Consider the following 22,084-nt stretch of genomic DNA (forward strand, 5'->3'; position numbering starts at 1 on the left):
ATGCTTAATTCACTTTTTCTAGATAGGGGTTCATAGAATGCTCTAGATTTCCATAATTGAGTATCTGGATATTGTTCTGTACCAGCCTGCTACCGGCCCTGCAGAAAAGGCAGGGACAACCCCTTTACAAACAGCAAGAGGCTGGAATTAAGCCTGCCAAATTTATTAAGATAAAACAGCAAAACAAGACACCAACCATGAAACAGGAGCTATGAATCAGGAGTTTTTCAAGCGGTTGCCTTCAGCAAACCAGCCCTCCCACGCATTCCCCTTTTAAACAGTTTAGGGCGTGGCTTCTCTCTGCCTCCTTCCGAGGTGCCCCATTGCCTTCCTCTGTTTACTCCTGATTGACTGCCTCCTGCGTCGGGCGTCCTTGAACAGGGCCAGCTGTGGGTCATCTTCATCCACGCTGTCAGGCTCACACAGCTGGGTCTGCGTCGTGACCAGGAGGGAGGGGCCTGGCTGAGGGCTCTCATCAGCAAGATCTTCAACCCCCTCAGCAAGCTCTTCAACACCCCCCTCTTCCTCCTCTGAGTCGTCCGACCCAACTGCCGAACCCACAGGCTGACCCTGAATCACAACAGATATCTATATACAGATGCTGGTGAAATTACCCCCAAACAATGCAGATATTCACTATTTGTTACTGTAACCTCAACTATCCACTATCATTCAGACAGATTATTTTGTTTAATGCACTATATGCATACGGTTTTTTTTAAATAAATGAATCTTTATTTACATTTCGTGTTAAAAACACACCATACACCAACAAAGACAAAAAAAAACATTTACAATATACAAAAAACGAAGAAATCGAAAAATTGAAAAACATTTCAAAAATTTCACATTATATCTACTTCTAAACTAGCAATTATATTCCACTCATTAAGTATGCATACGGTTTTGATGCACACAATTTTATTAAGAATTTTTAGATTAAGAGAAAGAAAGGAAAAGAAAGATTAAAGAAATATCAAAGAACTAAAACGCAAAGAGTGAAAGAAAATATATAGAAATAACTTCTGATTTTCTTTACTACATCATTTATAAGAAAAATTATAAATTTACCCCTTGCTCTGCAGGCTACACCATAACTATTTTTTCCTATAATCTATTCTTTCTAATCATCCAAGCCATAAATCATAAGTTCAATTTCTGATGCTTCATGTAAAAAATCTATAAAGTGTTTCCACTCAACAATAAACATTGGATTGATTGTATCTTTAGGATTTTTTCTCAACTTGGAGTTCTATAATGTGTTTGAGGTCAGTTCCCATAGTCCTTTGGTAATGACTGGTAGGGGATTATGGGAACAGAGGTCCCATGCTTCTGGAGGCTGCCAGGCTGTAAAAGTCTACTACAGGCCTTTTGACTCTCAAGGAGAACAAAATCTACAAAATCACAACAGTAATAACTTTAATGAAGACGAATCCGATGATTAAGATGACGAAAACCTGGTTGACCATGGCGGTTGGTAACTCATGGTTGTTTGATACAAGAACCTTCATGAAGCCTCAAAACAAGGTTCTGATAGACCTTTCTTTCTTTCTCCCATGAATGATGCTTCAGGACATATTCATGTGCCTTTCTTATAATCTCTCTGTGCAAAAGTGGGTCCTTAATCAAAGTTTTGGCCAGTTGGACAAATTCCTGGAAAGGAAGAGCATGCAGTGGGCCATTATTAGTAGTGTTCTGTGGTGGTGCTTCTCAAAAGATCCTAAGAAAGCTTTCTGCCTTGCTTTCAAGGTACACCAGGTTAGGAAGCAGATGCCAGACTCATATTCTACCAGACGATTTCCCGACAAGGTTTTCCAAAACCCAAAATAACAGTTAAGCGTGTAGGATCCTTGATATTCTCTGAGCTTAGTGCTTTTCTTGAATGATCCAACTGGGTAACGTCACCAGGTAACATCACGAGTAATGTTCCCTAGTTGGGTAATGAAATGTTGGCAAGAAAACCACCAAGATCAGAAAGCACCAAGGACCTCACAGTCCTCTTCCTCTCCCTCCCCTTGTCCTCCGCCTCTTCTAATCCGTAAACCCCACTCCCTTCTAGCATTCATGATGTAACCAAGTTGGTTGCATTGGTGGTGTTACTGCTTCCATTTCTTCTGACTGATGAAAGAATGGAGGAAAAGAAGCAAAGAGAATAAAGTGTCTGTCTGTCTCTGTCTCTCTCTTTGTGTGTGTGTGTGTGTGTGTGTGTGTGTGTGTGTGTGTGTGTTAGAAGAGAATACTTAGCTGTTAATAGTGGATCTTGGCAGGAGGGGACATTGATCATACTTGCGCTGCCTAAAATCCTCAGCGGTTCTTGAATCTCACCACCATCTTACCCAACACCAACTGTGATCATAAGACAGATCAGGAAGAACACAACTCCCAGGACAATTTGCAAAAAAAAAAATTACATTTTTTTAAACATCATTAAAAACATAATAATAATAATAATGTTCTGGTTCAAGAAAAACCTGCTGTAACTCACAACAAAAAGATTCATTCCTGAAGACTGCAAGGAAACAACTGACTCTGGGGAGGAACATGTTAAGCCCATTATGTTTTTTGAGAAAGGGTTGGTTACATCAAAGACTAATGAAAATGGAACATCTAACTTCCTGACTATAGTTAAACAGCATTCATCATGCTTAAAAAAATAGGCTTAAGGAGAAAATGTATTTTCCACTTTGTGGTTTTATTTAATCTGGGTCTGCAGTTTTATTCTTTAAAAGCATAGCATTATTGCACGCACCTGATTATTGATGGGGAACAGAAATCTAATTTATGGGATCAACAGGATTAATTCCCCTGTAATTTCTCCCTTTTCCTGGACCCTTCTTTCTGAGTTTAATAACATACTCTGGTTAATTAGGAAATGGGGTGAACCTCCAAGTTAGCATACATACAGAGGACTTAAAATCTCAGTGCTTAGGCACTTTTGCAGCTGTGACCCGGGTGCCACAAACGGTTCACAAGCTTAACACAAATAAGATCAAGGTTTTCATTATGGTAGTGGGGCTATAAATTATCTGGGAGGTGACACATCCTGCAGGCTATCCATGGGGGAGGAGAGGCAGAATTAGGTCTCAACTGAAAGCTTAACCCCCAAGTTGGCTTCAGCACCACAAGTCATGGACAGCTCCAAATATGAAATTATTTCATTCTCCTATCTAGCAACATTCAGGAGATAGATAGATAGATAGATAGATAGATAGATAGATAGATAGATAGATAGATAGATAGATAGATAGATAGATGAGCTAGCTATAGATGAGCTAGCTATAGATAAGCTAGCTATAGAAATATAGATGATAGATAGATAGATAGATAGATAGATAGATAGATAGATGATAGATAGATGAGATAGCTAACTAGCTATAGATGATATAGATAGATGAGATAGCTAGCTATAGATATAGATGAGTTATCTAGCTAGCTATAGATAGATGATAGCTAACTAGATAGATAGATAGATAGATAGATAGATAGATAGATAGATAGGATAGATGAGATAGCTAACTAGCTATAGATAGAAATAGATGAGCTAGCTAAGCTATAGATAGAGCTAGCTAGCTAGCTATAGACAGATAAATATAGATTAGATAGCTAACTAGCGATAGAAAGATAGATAGATAGATAGATAGATAGATAGATAGATAGATAGATAGATAGATAGATAGATAGAGACAGGCAGACAGACAGACAGGTCTACATAGGATGCAACATATTTTAACTTAATTATTACCTGAGGGGTCGAATATAACAATCCAGTTGTTTGATGTACAATTATGGCAGCATTTCCTGGAATATTCCTTGCCAGCACAGGAACATTTAAATCCATTGCCTGTTACACGGAAAAGAAAAGGCTCACATTTGCTGCAACTGAGACCTTGTAACTCTGATGTGAGTTAAATTAGTAACACGGTTAAGTGAATCTGGCTTTCCCATTGACTTTGCTTGTCAGAAGGTTGCAAAAACGTGATCACATGACTCCGGAACACTGCCAATGTCATAAATATGAGCCAGTTGCCAAACATTTGAATTTTGATCACTTGCGGCAGCTGTAGGTCGTAAGTGTGAAAAACGGTCATAGGTCAGCGCTTCATTCAGTCTAGTTGTAAGTCAAGGACTATAATAATACTGCTAAGCTTGTAAGCCGCCCTGAGTCTTCGGAAAAGGGCGGGATATAAATGGAATTAAAAAAAATAAGAGAGTGGAGCTGAAATTATCAGCCCTTTTTGGGAGAGAGATCCTTTTTTGCAGAAAAGAGGTAAAAGGTAAAGGTAAGGTAAAGGTTCCCCTGCACATGCGTGTTAGTCGTTTCCAACTCTAGGGGCCGGTGCTCATCTCTGTTTCAAAGCCAAAGAGCCAGCGCTTGTCCGAGGACGTCTCCGTGGTCATGTGGCCGGCATGACTAGACGCCAAAGGCGCACGGAACGCTGTTACCTTCCCACCGTAGCGGTCCCTATTTTTCTACTTGCATTTTTACGTGCTTTCAAACTGCTAGGTTGGCAGAAGCTGGGACGAGTAACAGGCGCTCACTCTGTTACGTGGCACTCGCGATTCGACCCGCCAAACTGCCAACCTTCTGATAAACTCAGCGTCCTAACCCACTGAGCCACCGCGTCCCTTAGAAAAGAGGTACCTTAATCAAAAAAGATTAACTCATCTGTGGAACTTTTGTTTTATACATGCACATCCACACCCTGCTACAACATCAGCAGAAACAATGGTGGCAGATGGCGAAGGCAGGAGGCAAACGCTTGGCTTTGTACCAACCAAGCCTACCTGAATGGATTATGCAGTACGCAATTACTGCCCTCAATATCTGGGCCTTTTAAGGCAGTTCTCCTTTCCCTGAGCAAGGTAACTGTGCGATTAAAAATACCTGCCATTTGGATGCACTAGAATGTGACAGCTGACAAAAGCCAACTACTAGAGGAAGCCAGTTGATTTTTGTGGTTATTTTTCTCCCCTTTGTTCCTTGACCTCTTGGACCCAATATTAATCCCCAGGGCCAAATTATAAGGACCAAACCTTCTATCCGTAACATTATCTGATGTGGTGGAATGAAGTCTGGATTGCCAGGAGGGAGGGGCTGCCTCGTAGCGGACCAAGAGTCAACAAATTTTGGATCGCTTGGTTGGGAGGAAGCTTGTTAAGAGGGCTCCTGCCTAGACGTTCTCTGAGCATATCTTTAGTGATGGAAATAGTTGCTTCAGACTGGCAAGATTCTGTCTGAAGGTGAGGAACATAAAGGAAACTTGCTCAGAAGTAACTCTTACGTGTTTCTTGGTTCTTGGGTCCTGACACCTGTTCACCACAATGCGAAGTCACGCCTGCCAGTTCTTTAGCTGGTGGTGCCTTTCCTACACACCAGGTTCTTCCCAAGAATCTAAGATGCCGTTGTTGTTGTTGTTATTATTATTATTATTATTATTATTATTATTATATCAGAATTATTATCAGAATTGGAGCCTTGGTGGAGCAGTGGGCTAATGCCTCCTTAAGTAACCCCAGCTGCCTGCAATTAGTGCAGGTTCGAGTCCCACCAGGCTCAAGGTTGACTCAGCCTTCCATCCTTCCGAGGTAGGTAAAATGAGGACCCAGATTGTTGGGGGCAATTAAGCTGACTTTGTAATAATGCCGCTTGGGGGGTGTATGAAAGCCCTAATAAGCAGGCATATACATAGAATGAAGGCTACTGCTAAGCTTGTAAGCCACCCTGAGTCTTCGGAGAAGGGTGGGATATAAATGGAATTTAAAAAAAAATTATTATTATTATCAGAATTACTTTCTTCTTAGCTCATTGTTCAAACTTTCTGTCCAACTGGCTTTAGATATCTGCTTTCTCTAGAAGTTGGACAAATACAAAAATGCTGTATTCTTTCTTCCCTCTTCTTCTTTTTAATCAAAAGGGTTCAAAGCAGCACTTATTTATTTTTCCTCATCCAGACCCCCTTGGGCTGCAGCTCCATTTACATCCTTCCAGGCCAAACTGCAGCCTTGGTTAATGAAATGGGCATTTGACAGATGGCATTTCTGCCTGTTGGCCATTTTAAGATAGGAGAACCAGGTCTAATTAAAACAGCCCCCGCCTTCAACGAGTTGCTTTCTTTGGTCTTTCTGAGGAGATGTGGCTGCTTTATTGTCCAAGTCGGCCAGATTGTCTAAGAGAAACTGGGCAAAAATTAAACGTAAAAATGAAGGCAGACCAATTTTTTTTAAAAAAAAAAATTCCAGCAATTCTGCTTGATGAACTCCAGAAGAAAGGAAATTTCTCCCTCCCTGCTAACGATTTGGGCAATTGACATTTACAGATGTTCTATGAGCTGTGATGCTAATGCACTTCTCCGATGGGTGGACAGGATCTAAAAATTGGGAAAGTGGGTCTTTTCCTAAATCGTGGAAGCTGAAGAGTTGGTCCTTTCCGAATTTTGCGGTCTGCAGCCACAGAGAAGCAGGCTGTTTCATCTTCACGTCACCCCTTAGTCTCACCATATGATAAAAAAAAGATGTTAGAGACTCTAGAAAGAGTGCAGAGAAGAGCACAAAAGATGATTAGGGGACTAAAACATATGAAGAACGGTTACAGGAACTGGGCATGGCTAGTCTAGTGAAGAGAAGGACCATGATAGCAGTCTTCCAATATTGGAGGGGCTGCCACAAAGAAGAGAGGGACAAGCTATTCTCCAAAGCACCTGAAGGCAGGACAAGAAACAAACGGATGGATACTAATCAAGGAGAGAAGCAACCTAGAACTAAGGAGGAATTTCTTAATAGCGAGAACAATTAACCAGTAGAACGGCTTGCTTCCAGAAGTTGTGGGTGCTCCAACACTGGAGGTTTTTTAAAAAGAGACTGGGCAGCCTTTTATCTGGAATGGCATAGGTTCTCCTGCTTGAGCACGGGTTGGACTAGAAGACCTCCAAGGTCCCTTTTCAACTCTCTTCTTCTGTTGTTGTTTTTTTCTTTCGGAGAACCGTGCCTGGATCTCCCAAGAAAGGAAACATAAAGCAGAAACGTTAACTAGCTGAAATCCACCTGGGCTGCTACAACATCTAGAATTCAAACTTTACAACTTCAGGCTATCCAGCAACGAATGGGCTAAATCGAAAGGCTTTGGAGCACCAGCAGAAGGAGTTTTGGGGGGAACGGAATTGCATTTCAAAGCCGGCTTCCATCGTTTCGTTTTGTTTTCAGCTGCAATTTTACACAGGAGGATCTTGAGGCTGCCCGATGTGGTCTCAATTATTTCCTTTTCCAAACTGCACCTTCACGTCTCGGGGTCTTGTTTAAAGCAGAGAGTTGAGCCTCAAAGGGGTTTCTGACCTTGTCCAAGCCTTCCTGACTTTGATTTCCAGCTTCTCTGGTAGGAAACCCGAAGGGATTTTTTTTTCCCTGACCTTTTTGAAGATCACGAAAAGGAAGTGGGAACCTATGCTCTTTTTTTGTTGTTGTTGTTACTCGTTTTCTTCTGCTCGCTTTTTACAAACTTTTCTCCTGGCACCCCAGCTTTGAGGTGTTCACTCTGGAGTGAGCTATTTAGCCGTTTCATATAATCTGGGGGAGGACGAGACCAATAAATCAGCAGTGGATTGGCCTCTCCTGCTTGTAATTGCCAGACTAAATCAGAACTGACTTTTAATAATAGGGTTGATTTAAACACTACACGGTGGGCTTCATTCAAGGGGGCTTTATTAGACAGCGGAATTTTGACTTTATGTTTTCCCCTCCGCAGTCTCTCTCTTTCTCCTGATCTCTTTCTCTCTCTCCCTCCCTCCCTCTCTTTTTCTGTGTCTCTCCCTCTCTTTCTCTCTCTCTCACGATCTTTGTCTTTCTCTCTTTCTGTGTCTTTCTCTCTCTCTCTCCTGATCTTTCTCTCTCTCCCTCCCTCCCTCTCTTTCTCTGTCTTTCTTTCTCTCTTTCTGTCTCTCTCTCTCTCTCTTTCTCTCTCTCTCTCTCTCTTTCTCTCTCTCTCTCTCTGTCTCTCCCTCTTTCTCTCTCTCTCCCGATCTTTCTTTCTCTTTCTGTGTCTTTCTCTCTCTTGATCTCTTTCTCTCTCCCTCCCTCCCTCTCTTTCTCTGTCTTTCTTTCTCTCTTTCTGTCTCTCTCTGCCTCTTTCTGTCTTTCTCTTTCTCTGTCTCTCTGTCTTTCTCTCTCTTTCTTTCTCTGTCTCTCCCTCTCTTTCTCTCTCCCAATCTTTCTCTTTCTCTCTCTCTCTCTCTCCCGATCTCTTTCTCTTTCTCTCTCTCTCTCTCTCTCTTTCTCTGTGTCTTTCTCTCTCTCTCTCTCCCCTCCCTTCCTCTGGGTGAATGTGTGTTTGTATTCTGAATCTCCATGAGGGTCCACGTCAACAGACCAAACAGGGGTGTGCAAATGCCTCAGCATCATTAGTCAATTTCATAGAACAGTTCAAACAGCTTTGTCTGTTTGACCAAAAAAAAAAAAAAGCTTGGCCTGTTTGAAGAGCAGTGAAGGTGATAAGTTGTCTGGAGGCTAAACAATCAATGTTTGAAAGAACAGGGTAGTCTAAGAGAGATAAGACTTAGGGGGTTACATAATAGCACTCTTCCAATATTTGTGGGGTTCTAAGAGGTTGGCCTCTTCTCCAAAGCCCCTGAGGGCAGGACAAGAAGCAACGGATGGAAAGTTATCAAGGAGAGAAGCCACCTGGAACTAAGGAGGAATTTCCTGGCGGTGAGAACAATCAGTCCGTGGAACAACTTGCCACCAGAAGTTGTGGGTTCTCCAACACTGGAAGTTTTTAAGGAGAGACTGAGCAGTTACTGAAATGGCATAGGGTCTCCTCCTTGAGCAGGGGGTTGGACTAGAAGACCTCTGAGGTCCCTTCCAACTCGAGTTATTGTTACTCAGTGGAACTGCTTGTCGCTAGAAGTTGTAGGTTTTTAAGAAGAGACCGGACAGACACTTGTCTGAAATGGGATAGGGTCTCCTGCTTGGACTAGACGACCTCCAAGGTCCCGTCCCACCCTATTATTCTATGTTCTACGTCTTTTTAAGAGTTGAGGAACATCAACAGAAGAGGGCAGAGGTTTCCAAGAGGAATGCCCAACACAGTTCCCTCCCCCCCCCCGGTAGTAAGGAAGGAATTACCTCTAAAATTGCAGCTGACATCCCTTCAGATACAGAACTGTTAACAATGGCAAAAGAGTTTTTCATAACCGCGTGAAGATCTTCCTGGTGGATTGCTGGTAATAAGTGGACCCCAGCTGCCCTAGGGAGTAAATTCAGCTTGTTAATCCTCTCCCAATGGATGGCCGGTAGGGGCCGTCCTCCCCTTACTATCACAATTGGGACCAGACGTTTCCTTGCTAAGCAGGAGGTCATTAAGTGAGCCGTGCTTCAATTTACGACCCTTTTTTCCGACAGCATCAAGAAAATCAGGCACATCTGGCTTTCCCCCATTCGCTTGGCTTGCTGGAAGGCTGCAAATGGTGGTCAACGGGACGCCAGGAGGCTGCAACTGTCGTATGTACGTGCCAGTGGCCAAGCTTCCGGATTTTAGTCACGTGGTCGTGGGAAATATTGCCATGTCCCAAGTGCGAAGACCAGTCCTGCCTGTCGTGACTTCAAATGGTTGTTAAAGGAATGGTCTTAAGTTGAGGACTACCTGTAACTCCCAGCCTCTGCCCATTGGCCAGGATAACTAGGACTGAAGAGAGATGAAGTTCCATCAGATTGTTCCCTGTGGTCCCTGCTCTCAGCTCCTCTCCCATTGGCAACAGAGAGGATTGTGCAGTTTCTAAAGCTCTCGCCTTGTTCTGGGAGCAAATGAAATTAATTCAATTCTTGTTCGGTCTTTCATTCTTTTCTTTCTTTCTTTCTCTTTCCTTCCTTCCTTCCTTGGTGATCAATCCACTAAAGAAGACTTTGTCAGGCTGGCTTTTCTTTTTCTTTCTTTCTTTTTCTTTTTTTCTTTCTTTCCTCTTTCCTTCCTTCCTTCTGTGATCAATCCACTAAAGACTTTTACAGGCTGGCCTTTCTTGCTTGCTTTTCTTTCTTTCTTTCTTTCTTCCTTCCCTCCCTCCCTCCTTCCCTTGGTGATCAATCCACTAAAGACTTTGTCAGGCTGGCCTTTCTTTCTTTCTTTCTTTCTTTCTTTCTTTCTCTTTCTTTTCTTCCCTCCCTCCCTTGGTGATCAATCCACTAAAGACACTGTCAGGCTGGCTTTTCTTTTTCTCTTTTTCTTTCTTTCTTTTTCTTTCTTTCTTTCCTTCTTCCTTCCTTCCTTCCTTGGTGATCAATCCACTAAAGACTTTATCAGGCTGGCTTTTCTTTCTTTTTCTTTCTTCCTTTCTTTCTTTTCTTCCTTCCTTCCTTTCTTTCTTCTTTCTTTCTTTCTTTTTTCTTTCTTTCTTTCTTCCCTCCCTCCCTTGGTGATCAATCCACTAAAGACACTGTCAGGCTGGCTTTTCTTTTTTTCTTTCTTTCTTTCTTTCTTTCCTTCCTTCCTTCCTTCCTTCCTTGGTGATCAATCCACTAAAGACTTTATCAGGCTGGCTTTTCTTTCTTTCTTTTTCTCCTTCCTTCCTTCCTTCCTTCCTTCCTTCCTTCCTTCCTTCCTTGGTGATCAATCCACTAAAGACTTTGTCAGGCTGGCTTTTCTTTCTTTTTTTCTTTCTTTTTCTTTCTCTCTCTTTCTTTCTTTCTCTTCATCTATATTAGTTTCCACTGCGTTTTATCCTCTTTTAAAAAAGGAAAGGAATTCCATAAGATTGATTGATGATATTCCATAACTGTCTGTAGGAAGTCCCTGCCAAGGAGCAATTCGTTCAGGTAGGCCAGCTCAGCAGTCATCAATAATCAGCATCTTGTTTCGGGGGAGAATTGCCAATTCTCCCATGATTTTAAGCTTTGTGTAAATGTTTTTTTTTAAATGGGGTGTTGTTGTTTTTTTGGAATGTCCAACCTAACTTTCCCGAAGCTGTTCAACTTTTTTTAAAAAAAAACCCGAGTCCTGCAGTTCTTAATTTCTGAATGCTTGTCTTTAGAAGAGGTCAACTGTGATTTCATTCATTTTAATTATTTATCCACCCATTTTTTTAAGCTGTCTCCTGGAGAGAATCTAGCGGGCATGTTGTGAAGCGTGACATGGAATTTAGACTGTTTCCCCTGAGGCTGGGCCGCAAATGTCAAGAGCTGAAGCGCGGATCCAACCTATTTCAACAAGGTCAGCTCTCTCGCGCGCGGGGAAAGCAAGAATCAAGGGGACTTAAAGAGTAAACTGGTCTTCTGCGAATGGCGCCTTACCTAGCTTTCCAGATACATTGCAACGCAATTCCCAGTAGCTGGAGGAAGAGGGAATATTAAATTTTAATTATTCTTCTCTGCCCAACTACGTAAGAGTTTAAGCGCTGCTATTTCTGATTCTGCCTTCTTCGTAACCTCAAATTCAAATTGATGGGAGATTCTTGAGCGGGCTAAATCTGAAACTGTGACGCTCTCCGTTCTCCCCCGGCATCGAAAGGGATTTCCTTAGAGGATGAGCAAGCCGAGCAGACATGGGATCCCAGGATGTGACTCCGTGTGCAGGAGAAGACATGTCCCCCTTCACAGGCATTTATTCAGGCCTGGAAAGTTTCGAGGGTTTCAGAGCTGGAAAGGTTGATCGTATCTAACGGGCGTGAGATACCACAAGGCCTCTCCCTCGAACTCCAAGCACCTGGGCAGCCAAAGTATTCTTGGCTTGCTCCAAATTTCAGGGAGAACTGAAATCACCGTTAAGTCCCCCAGAATCACTTTGAACAGTGTGATTGGTGGTGAAGGAAGGAAGGAAGGAGAGGGAGGGAGAGAGAGGGAGGAGGGAGGAAGCAAGGAGAGAGGGAGGGAAGGAAGGAGGGAAGAGAGGGAGAAAGGAAGGGCAAGAGGGAGAGAGGGAGGAAGAGAAGGAGAGGAGAGGAGGGAGAGGAAGGAAGGAAGGAAGGAGAGGGAGGGAGGGGTGGGAAGGAAAGGAAGAGGGAGGAAAAGGAAGGAAGGAAGAAGAGAGGGAGGGGAGGGTGGGAAGAGAGGGAGAGAGGAAGTGCAGGAGGGAGAGAGGGAGAAGAGGAGGAGGAGGGAGAGAAAGAAAGAAAAAAGAAAGAAAAAGAGGAAGGGAGGCAGGGAAGGAAGGAAGGAGGGAAGGAGGGAGGGCGGGAGGGAGGAAGGAAGGAAGAAAGAAAGAAAGAGAAAGAAAGAAAAAGAAAGAAAGAAGGGAGGGAGGTAGGGAAGGAAGGAAGGAAAGTAGAAGGAAGGAAGGAAAGGAAGGAAAGGAAGGAAGGAAAGAAGGAAGGAAGGAAGGAAGGAAGGAAGGAAGGAAGGAAGGAAGGAAGGAAGGAAGGAAGGAAGGAAGGAAGGAAGGATCGTAGCATAAAGATTCCTGAGGCCCTCAACATTGCACTTCCCAACCTCTGGAGGAGAGTAGATTAGAGAAGGTTGGTGTAGGAAATTCAGGAAAATAAAGCGAGCTTTCCTTAGGGAGAAACCCCCCCCCCCCCCAATAATCTCCTTATCAATACTAGAGCAACCTACCTCTTCACCTTCTCCTCGACTTCTTTTGCAAAGGTTGGATCAGCCTACAGCAGGGGGGGAGAAAGGAAAAAAAAAGAGGGGAACCCAGAATTGATGGCATGCCAGGAAAACGCGCTCCAGATGGTGAAAATAAAATCAAGAGTCAGAAGAACTTGCTTGCTCAGGGCGAGGCTGCCAAAACCAAGCCTGTCAAAACCAAACATCTACCATGCCAACAACATTCTCCTGTCAGAGTAATCGGTGTCTGATGCTCTAATTGGAGGACTAAAACTTTGCTCTTTTATTCATGGTTTTCCTCCAAAACTTCCCTCTCCTTCCCACCAGCCGACCTGTCCCCTGACAAGCAGGACTGTGCTGAGCAGGCTTTTCTTCTCTGTTCTCAGAACGGAGTTGTTGTTGTTGTTGTTGTTGTTGTTGTTGTTGTTGTTGTTATTATTATTATTATTATTATTATTATTATTATTATTATTATTATTATTATTATGACTTATATGCCGCCCTATCTCCCGAAGGGCGGCTAACAACAGTAACATATAATAAATGTTAAGATAAAAATTAAAGTTAAAGGCCTCTGTACAATAAATTAAAATTAAAATAAATTAAAAGTTAGAGTTAAAAATTAAAAACATAATTAAAATCCCTGTCAGTCCAGGTCAGCCAGGTGGAAAAGGAGTGTTTTTTAATGGATTGATTATATCCAGAATAAATATGGGACTAAAAAGTTTCACTTAGCATTTGAATAAGTATTGATGGGATATTTAAATTGCTTGTAGTCACTTTATAAGAGCTAAAGTGCGATAGACTCAATAGTTCATTGATGTTAGCATATGGTTGTTTATGATTGTTTTTACTTTTATACCTTGTATTTAGCTCTGGGAAGTCGGGGAAGGGGAGGGGGGAGGGTTGGGTGGGGCTGGGAAGGGGGTGGGTGGGGAGGGGTTGTTAAAGATAAAATGTATTGAAAAACTTTTCAATAAAAAAAGAAAAGGAGTGTTTTGAGGCCACGGTGAAAGGACTGGAGATCTTGGGCCATCCGAAGCTCCGGGGGGAGCTGGTTCCATAGGACTGGCGCTCCCACAGAGAAGGCCCTCCCCATGGGGGTCGCCAGCCGACATTGTCTACCCGACGGTACCCTGAGGAGGCCTTCTCTGTGTGAGCATACTGGGCGATGGGAATTCCTTCCCGGCAGCAGATGGTCCTGCAAGTATCCCGGTCCTAAGCCATGTTCCGGCACCATTTTTGGATGGAACCTTGTAGAATAGGCAAGGCGGGTTGTATGACATGTATGAGTTCTGGCACCTTTTTGTTTTACAAAAAAAAATCACTGGTGCTGAGAAAGAGAGAGGATTTGAGGGGGGCGGGCGGGGTTTTTGTTTCCGGATGCCTAACATCCTGGCAAATCCTTCTGGCAGTTTCAACAGCTCATTTGGGAGGAAACTTGACGCAAATAAAAATTGACAAGCTGGACTGCCTGAAGTCTCGACTTAAAGCAGGGAGGCATCGGAAGCCAGGAAAAGGGAAAAGACACATTTGGATGATGTACCTTTTACACAATCTTCCCTTCCACACCAGTTCGCTTTCAAATCTTGCAATGAACCGGAATGGAAAGATACAATTAACGGGGGGGGGGGGAATACGCTTCGTAGCCAAGCTGGAAGCGGGGAAGAAAAAGGTTCAACGTGGAAATAAAAGTGACCAGGTGATAAAACAGGAAGCGCATCCTACTTGTGGCATCTTAAGAGAGGCAATCTGGTCTAGTGGTTAAAGTGCCAGCCGAGAAACCAGGAGACTATGAGTTCTAGTCCTACCTTAGGCATGAAAGCCAACTGGGGCCAGTCACCAGGAGACTGGGAATTCTAGTCCTACATTAGGTATGAAAGCCAACTAGGGCCAATCATCAGGAGACTGGGAATTCTAGTCCTACCTTAGGCATGAAAGCCAACTGGGGCCAGTCACCAGGAGACTGTGAGTTCTAGTCCTACCTTAGGCATGAAAGCCAACTAGGGCCAGTCACCAGGAGACTGGGTGTTCTAGTCCTACCTTAGGCATGAAAGCCAACTGGGGCCAGTCACCAGGAGACTGTGAGTTCTAGTCCTACCTTAGGCATGAAAGCCAACTGGGGCCAGTCACCAGGAGACTGTGAGTTCTAGTCCTACCTTAGGCATGAAAGCCAACTAGGGCCAGTCACCAGGAGACTGGGTGTTCTAGTCCTACCTTAGGCATGAAAGCCAACTGGGGCCAGTCACCAGGAGACTGGGAGTTCTAGTCCTACCTTAGGCATGAAAGCCAACTGGGGCCAGTCACCAGGAGACTGGGAGTTCTAGTCCTACCTTAGGCATGAAAGCCAACTGGGGCCAGTCACCAGGAGACTGGGAATTCTAGTCCTTGTGACCTTGGCCTTATTTTGTAAAAATAATAAAGGTGGCTATAACTAACTAAATAAATAACATGGGGGGAAAAATCTTACGGACAGACTTGGCTCTCTGGAAAAAGCTTAATGCTGGGAAAGGTAGAAAGAAAGAGAAGGAGAGGACAAGTAGGAACATGGGGGATGGAATTCCTTAGAGAGAACTTACAGCAGGTCCAACAATGATCAGGTGTACCCTGGAGTCTTCCTGGTACCACTCTATCAATTGAACAGGAGAGAACTCTGGTTAGACTAAACTTAATCTAAAGCATGATAACATTGACTAATGATAACTGATGGCAGATGGGCCTTGATGGTGCGGGGATGAAGCAGCTTCAAGTTGTTATTTTAGTCCAGCTGAGGTGAGAAGATATGGCAGATGCCTACAGAAACCTTGGACCCAAATGGTTGAGGATTATGTGGCTGAAAAGGAACCTTTTTGAATATTGCAACCAGCTGTTGGCATCTCTTAGCTTCTCTCAGCACCTGAAGTCCGAGTAATTCCTTAACTAAATCTCCATGACCAACTGGTTACGATCTATACCTCCTTTGACTAGTAAACTGTTTACTACACCATCTAAGTATGAAGGGCCTCGTTTCCTGGCTACGTTGACACCTATAATGACTGTTTTTTTTCTCAGCTGCCCTATATACTGTATTTAATTTTGTACTCTACTGTAACTCTTTTTAATTGCTTTAGGAATGTTTGGTGCCCGGAGTCATTTGCTTAAAATGAATAAATGAATGGATGAACCTGGAGAATTCAGAGTTGTCTGATGAGCAGATGGACCGTTCAACCAATGAAATTAATTTTAATTGAATGTGATCAATTAAAGAGATAGGTCAGTGATGATTGTTGGTGCACAATCACCTCCTTCCACCCAATGATCAGATGTTCAATCTGTCTCATCTAAAATCATTTACTGACCAAGAGTCCTCTGTATTCTCAGTCCTCAAAGAAAAGTGGTTCCATTTATTTTTTTTTAATTGATCGATTTAAGTTTCTTTTGCTACCCATCTCACCAATACCAGAGACTCGGAGAGGCTCTTAGGGTTATGGCCCCATCGGAACCCGGTGCAGTGGAAGAAGAGGAGTTGGAACTTGGACCATCTGACAAGGATGGTACACTTCCCTTGACCTGTTTGGAGAGTCCAGGGGCTGAGGAGGATGCTGTCCCAGGGCCCTCAGGTGCTGGGGGAGATGGTCGACCAGATGGAGAACTGCCTGCCTTCACAGACACAGGGGAGGATCGGCTGCTGACCGGCAGTGGTGCTGATAGGCAGCCGATCCCCTCTGATGAGGAACAGCTGCCTCCTCCACTGATCCAAGGACACGGAGAGCAGAGCATAGGCAAGCTCACAGAAGGGCTGTAAGGAGGAGATTTGTCTTCTGCCCCAGCCTACGTGAGTCCTTGTTAACTCACAAGGACCAACCTGTCTTTCAACAAGCAGGCTGGAAATGCAGGGAAAACAAACCCCTTTTAATATTATTTACAGACCTGCAAAATGTCCCTGAAGCAAAGGCAAACGAAACACGATTCAAACAGAGAAATTGTTCACAGGCAAGGCAATCAGAACATGATCCCATGAAACTTGAGTCCTCTGCAAACGGTTGCCTTCAGCAACCAGCACCGCCCACACCTTCCCTTTTTTATTATGCAGCCCCAAGGCGTGGCTTCTCAATGCTTTCTCCGCCCTTGGAGTTGCCCCATTGCCTCTCTCTGTCCTGCTCTGGTTGCCTGTCGGCGTTTGCGAGCATCTATGATATCTTCCAGCTGTGAGTCCTCAAGAGTCTGACTCAGCTTCCCAGCACAGCTGGGTCTCAGCCTGGGCATGAGAGGAAGGGCCAGGCTCTGCATCAGATTGTAAGTCCTGGAACTCATCAGAGCCTTCCTCTGACTCTGATGGCTCTCCAGGCCCCTCCTCCTCTGATTCCCCGGACTCAGCTGCCGGGTCCACTGGCTGGCACGGAATCACAACAGATTGCCCCATCCCTCCTCATAAGGAACACCTGGAGGGGATCAACTTAAGGAGAAGCCATGGGGAGTTAGGTATTTGCCAGGAATAATTGTTTGCTTTGGCTTACACTCCTCCCGGCTTTGACTCGTTTGCAAGATGGCTCTTCGCCTTTTGCCTTGGACCTCCCCTTGTCTTGTGGACTGCGTTTGGCTTTGCTTTGTTGGGCCTTTGGAACGGCTTCTGGTCTTGGACCTTTTCTCTGCCCCAAGGACTGCCCTGGTCCAGTTGCCTCCTGAAAAACCACCCTTGGGACACCTGGGTCATAACAGTTCATAGCACGTGGGGCTATAAAAAAAGCAAAGTCTAGAATTCGCCTCCCCAAATGTTCTTATGAACCACAAATTTTTTTAGAAAACACAAACTCTGGTCAGATGGATGCAACAGCTGTATAAATCACATTCCAAGTCCCCTGCCTCCTCAAATTATGCCTCCCAGTCATTCAAAAAGATGTCCATTTGGGGGGGGGAGTGTCATCCATGCCAAATGTATTGTAAGAGGTTGGATGGGAAAATTTTGACCTGAAAAAACATCCAGTAGATAAAGAGGATCTTTAACTCTCCTTAGTCCACAGATCAGCAGGAAGATGTATAGATTCTGGTCGTCCTGGACAATCCCTGTAGACAAAGCAGGATGGAAAATTCTTAAGTTTCAAAGGATCAGAACTTCTCGGGAAATTAAGAAGGTCAAGGACCCACCAAGTCAACAAACCAACCATCTGTAATTTGGCAGTTGTTGATTCCAGCACAACACCTTCACTCTTATTAGGAGCCATGGTGGCGCAGTGGTTAGAATGCAGTACTGCAGGCTAATTCTGCTGACTGCCGGCTGTCGGCAGTTCGATCCTGACCGGCTCAAGGTTGACTCAGCCTTCCATACTTCCAAGGTCGGTAAAATGAGGACCCAGATTGTTGGGGGCAACAGGCTGACTCTGTAAATTGTTTAGAGAGGGCTGTAAAGCACAGTGAAGCGGCATATAAGTGTTAAGTGCCATTGCTGCTGCTGTGGCTCCTTCCTTCCTTCCTTCCTTCCTTCCTTCCTTCCTTCCTTCCTTCCTTCCTTCCTTCCTTCCCAGTGGTTAGAATGCAGGATTGCAGGCTAATTCTGCCGACTGCCAGCAGTTCAATCCTGACCGCCTCAAAGTTGACTCAGCCTTCCATCCTTCCGAGGTTGGTAAAATGAGGACCCAGATTGTTAGGGGACAAGAGGCTGACTCTGTAAACCACTGTGAAGTGGTATATATGTCTAAGTGCTAAGTGTTATTAATCAATCTACTGAAACTCATTTTTTCATACTATTTTTCTTTCTCTCTTTCCATTGCTTTTCAAAACCATATTTGGCTAGAAGCCAAGAGCTGGAAGGGACCTTGGAGGTCTCCCAATGCCCCTGTTCAAGGCAGTAGCCCTTATTATCATCCATATCCTGGAGAAGTGATCCATTTTGGAAAGTAAACCAGAGGACCACTCAAGGCAGCTTGGAGAGATCAAGAGGAGCCAAGAAATTTAGCCACTTTTCCCGAGGAAGCAAAAGTATATAAAAAAAAAGTTAGAATGAGGTTGGTGCCTCTTCAAGACTGGAATGAGGGGAAGAGAATTGGATTTTAATGGCTCAGTACAGCAACGGAATTTTCTTTTAGCCTCTCTCCTACAGAACGATGGTGGCATCAACAAGGGCAGATTGGCCAGCTCAGATTATCCTACCCAACCTGCCTCAAAGTCTAATTTCTCACCAGAATTTCTGCTCTACAGGTAGTTCTTGACTTACAACAGGTCCCTTAGCAACCATTTGCAAGTTACAACCTGCCTGAAAAAGAGGATTTATGAGCAGCGGTGGGATTCAAATAGGTGAACAACCGGTTCTCTGCATGGATGCCACTCCCGGATGTCCATTCTGGGCTTGGGCAACAAAAAATTAGCTACCGGTTCCGCCGAAGTGGTGCGAACCGGCTGAATCCCACCACCGTTTACGACCCAGATTTGAAGTTCCAGCAGTTACTCCCCCCCCGTCACGTGACCACTCCTCAGGTGCTCAGCAACACAACCACACTCACAACTCTTGGATGTTTCCCACGATCACATGACTGAATTTTGCAACGGTTTTGCCCAAACCCGTCGGTTACTTCCAGCTTTCGCCAAAGCCGCTCCTGTACCGATCAGTAGGTTCGCACTTACAACCGCTGTGCACACTTAATGTCCACAAGATTTGCACTTATGGCTGCAGCGTTTGCTTTACGACCATTGCGTTCACTTAAATGACCGACACACACACACACACACAAAATTGTAAAATCAGGTCGATGGTGCATTAGGACCGTTAAAACAATTTACGACGGTAAACAGCCGGGCTGACTGTGATTGTCACTTTTAGGACTGTAGAACATCCCAAGGTTGGCCCCATCGCTGGCAGATTCCAGCAGCTTTATTAATGTCTCCATCCACAGTACGGATACCACAAATAATTCAGGTTTTTTTCCCCCCAAACAGAACTGAATTGGCAACCATCATCTCTATTTTTATGGTCTCCCTGAGGTGACCTTTTAAAAAAGCAAAAAAAAAAAAAAAGAAAGAAAAACGTTTCGGTCGCCGTTTCCCGCACTTCATTTAAAAAAAATAAAAATAAAAAAATCTCTGCAATCTCTTTTCAAGACTGGCGTAAAACACGGTGGCTTGATCAGTAACCTAAACCAGCTCCACCAAGGCCATCTGTTTATTTCTCCTAAATATCACCGGGGGGCCCAGAGTCCCAAGCCTCGCAATATTGCTTTTCGGAAATTAGAAACCCAATCCGGAGATTTATTATTTTTATTTTGCTTTTTTTTTTTTGCTCTGCTTTTCTGTAGAATTTGCAACCGCCTCATTAAGCTTCAGTCAGAGCCAGCCAGAAAGCACCAGACGACAGAAGGCGAGCAAGAGAAAACGTGAAAGGGGAAAAAAAGGAAAGAAAAAAAATAGCGGTCCAAATAGCTCAATTACAAAACAGAAGGTGAAAAGGGAAGGAAGGGAAAAAAAAAACAACCCCGAGATTCATAATCAAAATATCCTTAGTGCTCCATAAAGCACGGAGCTATTCTGCTTGATAGCAAAAAAATCAAAATTACCCTTAATGCAATTTTAATATTCCGCTGAGGTTTAAACCATTTCTAATTTTAACCTACGCTAATCTTCGGCTTCTCTAAAGGTAAGTTGTTACTTGTATTCCCGGCGGCAAAAAGATGTCTTTTTTTTTTTTTTTAAAATGAGGAATTCTTTGCAGCGTGCTGACCTTTTCTTATTTTCCTTTCTCGTCCTTCACAAACGCTCCTAGCAACAGAGCCTTTGGTTACTTCCTTGGTGGAGCAGTGGGCTAATGCCTCCTTAAGTAACAGCAGCTGCCTGCAATTAGTGCAGGTTCGCATCCCACCAGGCTCAAGGTTGACTCAGCCTTCCATCCTCCCGAGGTAGGTAAAATGAGGACCCAGATTGTTGGGGGCAATTAAGCTGACTTTGTAATAATGCCGCTTGGGTGTGTGTGTGTGAAAGCCCTAACAAGCAGGCATATACATAGAATGAAGACTACTGCTAAGCTTGTAAGCCGCCCTGAGTCTTCGGAGAAGGGCGGGATATAAATGGAATTAAAATAAAATAAATAAAAAATAAAAAAAATCAACCCAGCCTGGGATCCTCTTCCCGCCTTTCCGACATTTTGCATTCTGCAAAAATGCAAATCCCGATTCTGGAGCATCCTTCAGACCGTGCTTTTAGCGCTATTCCTGTCTTCTGAAAGGATCCAACATCCGGTTTGACAAACCAGGAAATTGCCAGGATTGGCGGAGGGAAAGGCTGAGCTGGTGCCCCATGCGCGGGGCACCCGATGGACATGTTTAATTATCTACTTGTCACCGGTGCTCAGCTTGAAGGAGAAGTTTTCTAGCTTCCCCGGTCCTTGGACTGTGCGGACTGACAGCTCGAGGCGCGATTCGGAGGTCAAAGCCGCAAGGCACAACGGCGGGTGTGTGACTCCCAGGACGACCGTGCGCTGTATCGGTCACCCCCTTTCGCAGAATCTCCGGAGGGAGAACCTTAATTCTTTCTTTACCAGGAAACAATCCCTTTTCCCTGCTTGGCAGAGAAAGAGGATTCTGCGCTTGGGTTCCATTCCCCCAGATTTCTTTCAGCAAAAGGGCAAAGGGATGGGCCCCGCCCGCCCAGGAGGAATTCTGCTTACTGGGATAAACAGTATTTAGGAGGTACCAGGATGGTTTCCGGAGCGTTTTTCCTTCGCTTTCCTTCCCCGCTCCTTTCTTTTCCTTTCTCCTTTATTTCTTTTCCTTCTCTTTTCCCATCCATTTACCACCTTCCCTTCTCTCCCCTCCACTCCTTCTACCTTCCCTTCCCCCCTCCTCCCTTTCTTCCCTTCGCCCGCCTCCCATCTTCCTTTCCTTCCCTTTCCCCATTGTCTTCCCCATCCATTTGCCTCCTTTCCTTCCCTCTTTCCTCCCCCTTCCCTTCCCCCTTCACGTTTTCCCCATCCATTTACCTCTTTCCTTTCCTCTCCTTTCCCTTCCCTTCCCCATTCACGTTTTCCCCATCCATTTACCTCCTTTCCTCTCCTTTCCCTTCCCTTCCCCATTCACGTTTTCCCCATCCATTTACCTCCTTTCCTCTCCTTTCCCTTCCCTTCCCCATTCACGTTTTCCCCATTCATTTACCTCCTTTCCTCTCCTTTCCCTTTCCTCTCCTCTCCCTCTTCCCTTCCCTTCCCTCCTCTTCCCTCCCCTCCCAGATCTCCAAAGAGAAAGACATTTGTGTTCAAGAAAGGCTTTTGCTCAAAATTCATGCTTGTATGCATTTTTACCTGCCCTCTGCAGAAATTCGGTCCAATTATGCTGCCTGCTGGGAAGGCTCACGATCCCTAGAAATGAAAGCGAATTAGGGGTCCTGCCTTCAGCTGCCCACCCCCCAAAAAAAAGCAACCCAGGGCAAGGTTTTCCGCAGGTTGTTTTCATTTTTGCATATCGCTTTTTTTAAAAAAATTGAAACATTTAAACGAGAAGATAAAAATGAAACTAACAGAAAGTAAAGAGGAAAAAAGAATAAGGGGGAAAAAAAATCAAACGTGTGCGTAAAAACCTTTAAGCAAGAAAATGAAAACCAA

At 44.2% G+C, this 22,084-nt stretch overlaps 1 protein-coding gene across 2 annotated transcripts in view; it reads right to left on the reverse strand.

The window, feature by feature from the left end:
- Nucleotides 1-268: 268 nt before the first annotated feature.
- The window catches only part of GLT1D1 (glycosyltransferase 1 domain containing 1), a 33,604-nt gene continuing 11,788 nt past the window's right edge, over nucleotides 269-22,084 (reverse strand). For both annotated transcript variants that reach the window (XM_083373283.1, XM_083373282.1), the window contains 7 exons: nucleotides 21,785-21,841; nucleotides 17,473-17,568; nucleotides 15,105-15,154; nucleotides 12,529-12,572; nucleotides 9,115-9,235; nucleotides 3,743-3,841; nucleotides 269-1,653 (listed from right to left, as the gene is read on the reverse strand). In XM_083373283.1, the coding sequence (XP_083229409.1) occupies nucleotides 1,483-1,653; nucleotides 3,743-3,841; nucleotides 9,115-9,235; nucleotides 12,529-12,572; nucleotides 15,105-15,154; nucleotides 17,473-17,568; nucleotides 21,785-21,841 (638 nt within the window). In that variant the 3' untranslated portion in view covers nucleotides 269-1,482. The remainder of the gene's footprint in view (nucleotides 1,654-3,742; nucleotides 3,842-9,114; nucleotides 9,236-12,528; nucleotides 12,573-15,104; nucleotides 15,155-17,472; nucleotides 17,569-21,784; nucleotides 21,842-22,084) is intronic.

This window comes from Vipera ursinii, assembly GCF_947247035.1.
Source record: "Vipera ursinii genome assembly, chromosome: 14".
Classification (NCBI taxonomy): domain Eukaryota; kingdom Metazoa; phylum Chordata; class Lepidosauria; order Squamata; family Viperidae; genus Vipera; species Vipera ursinii.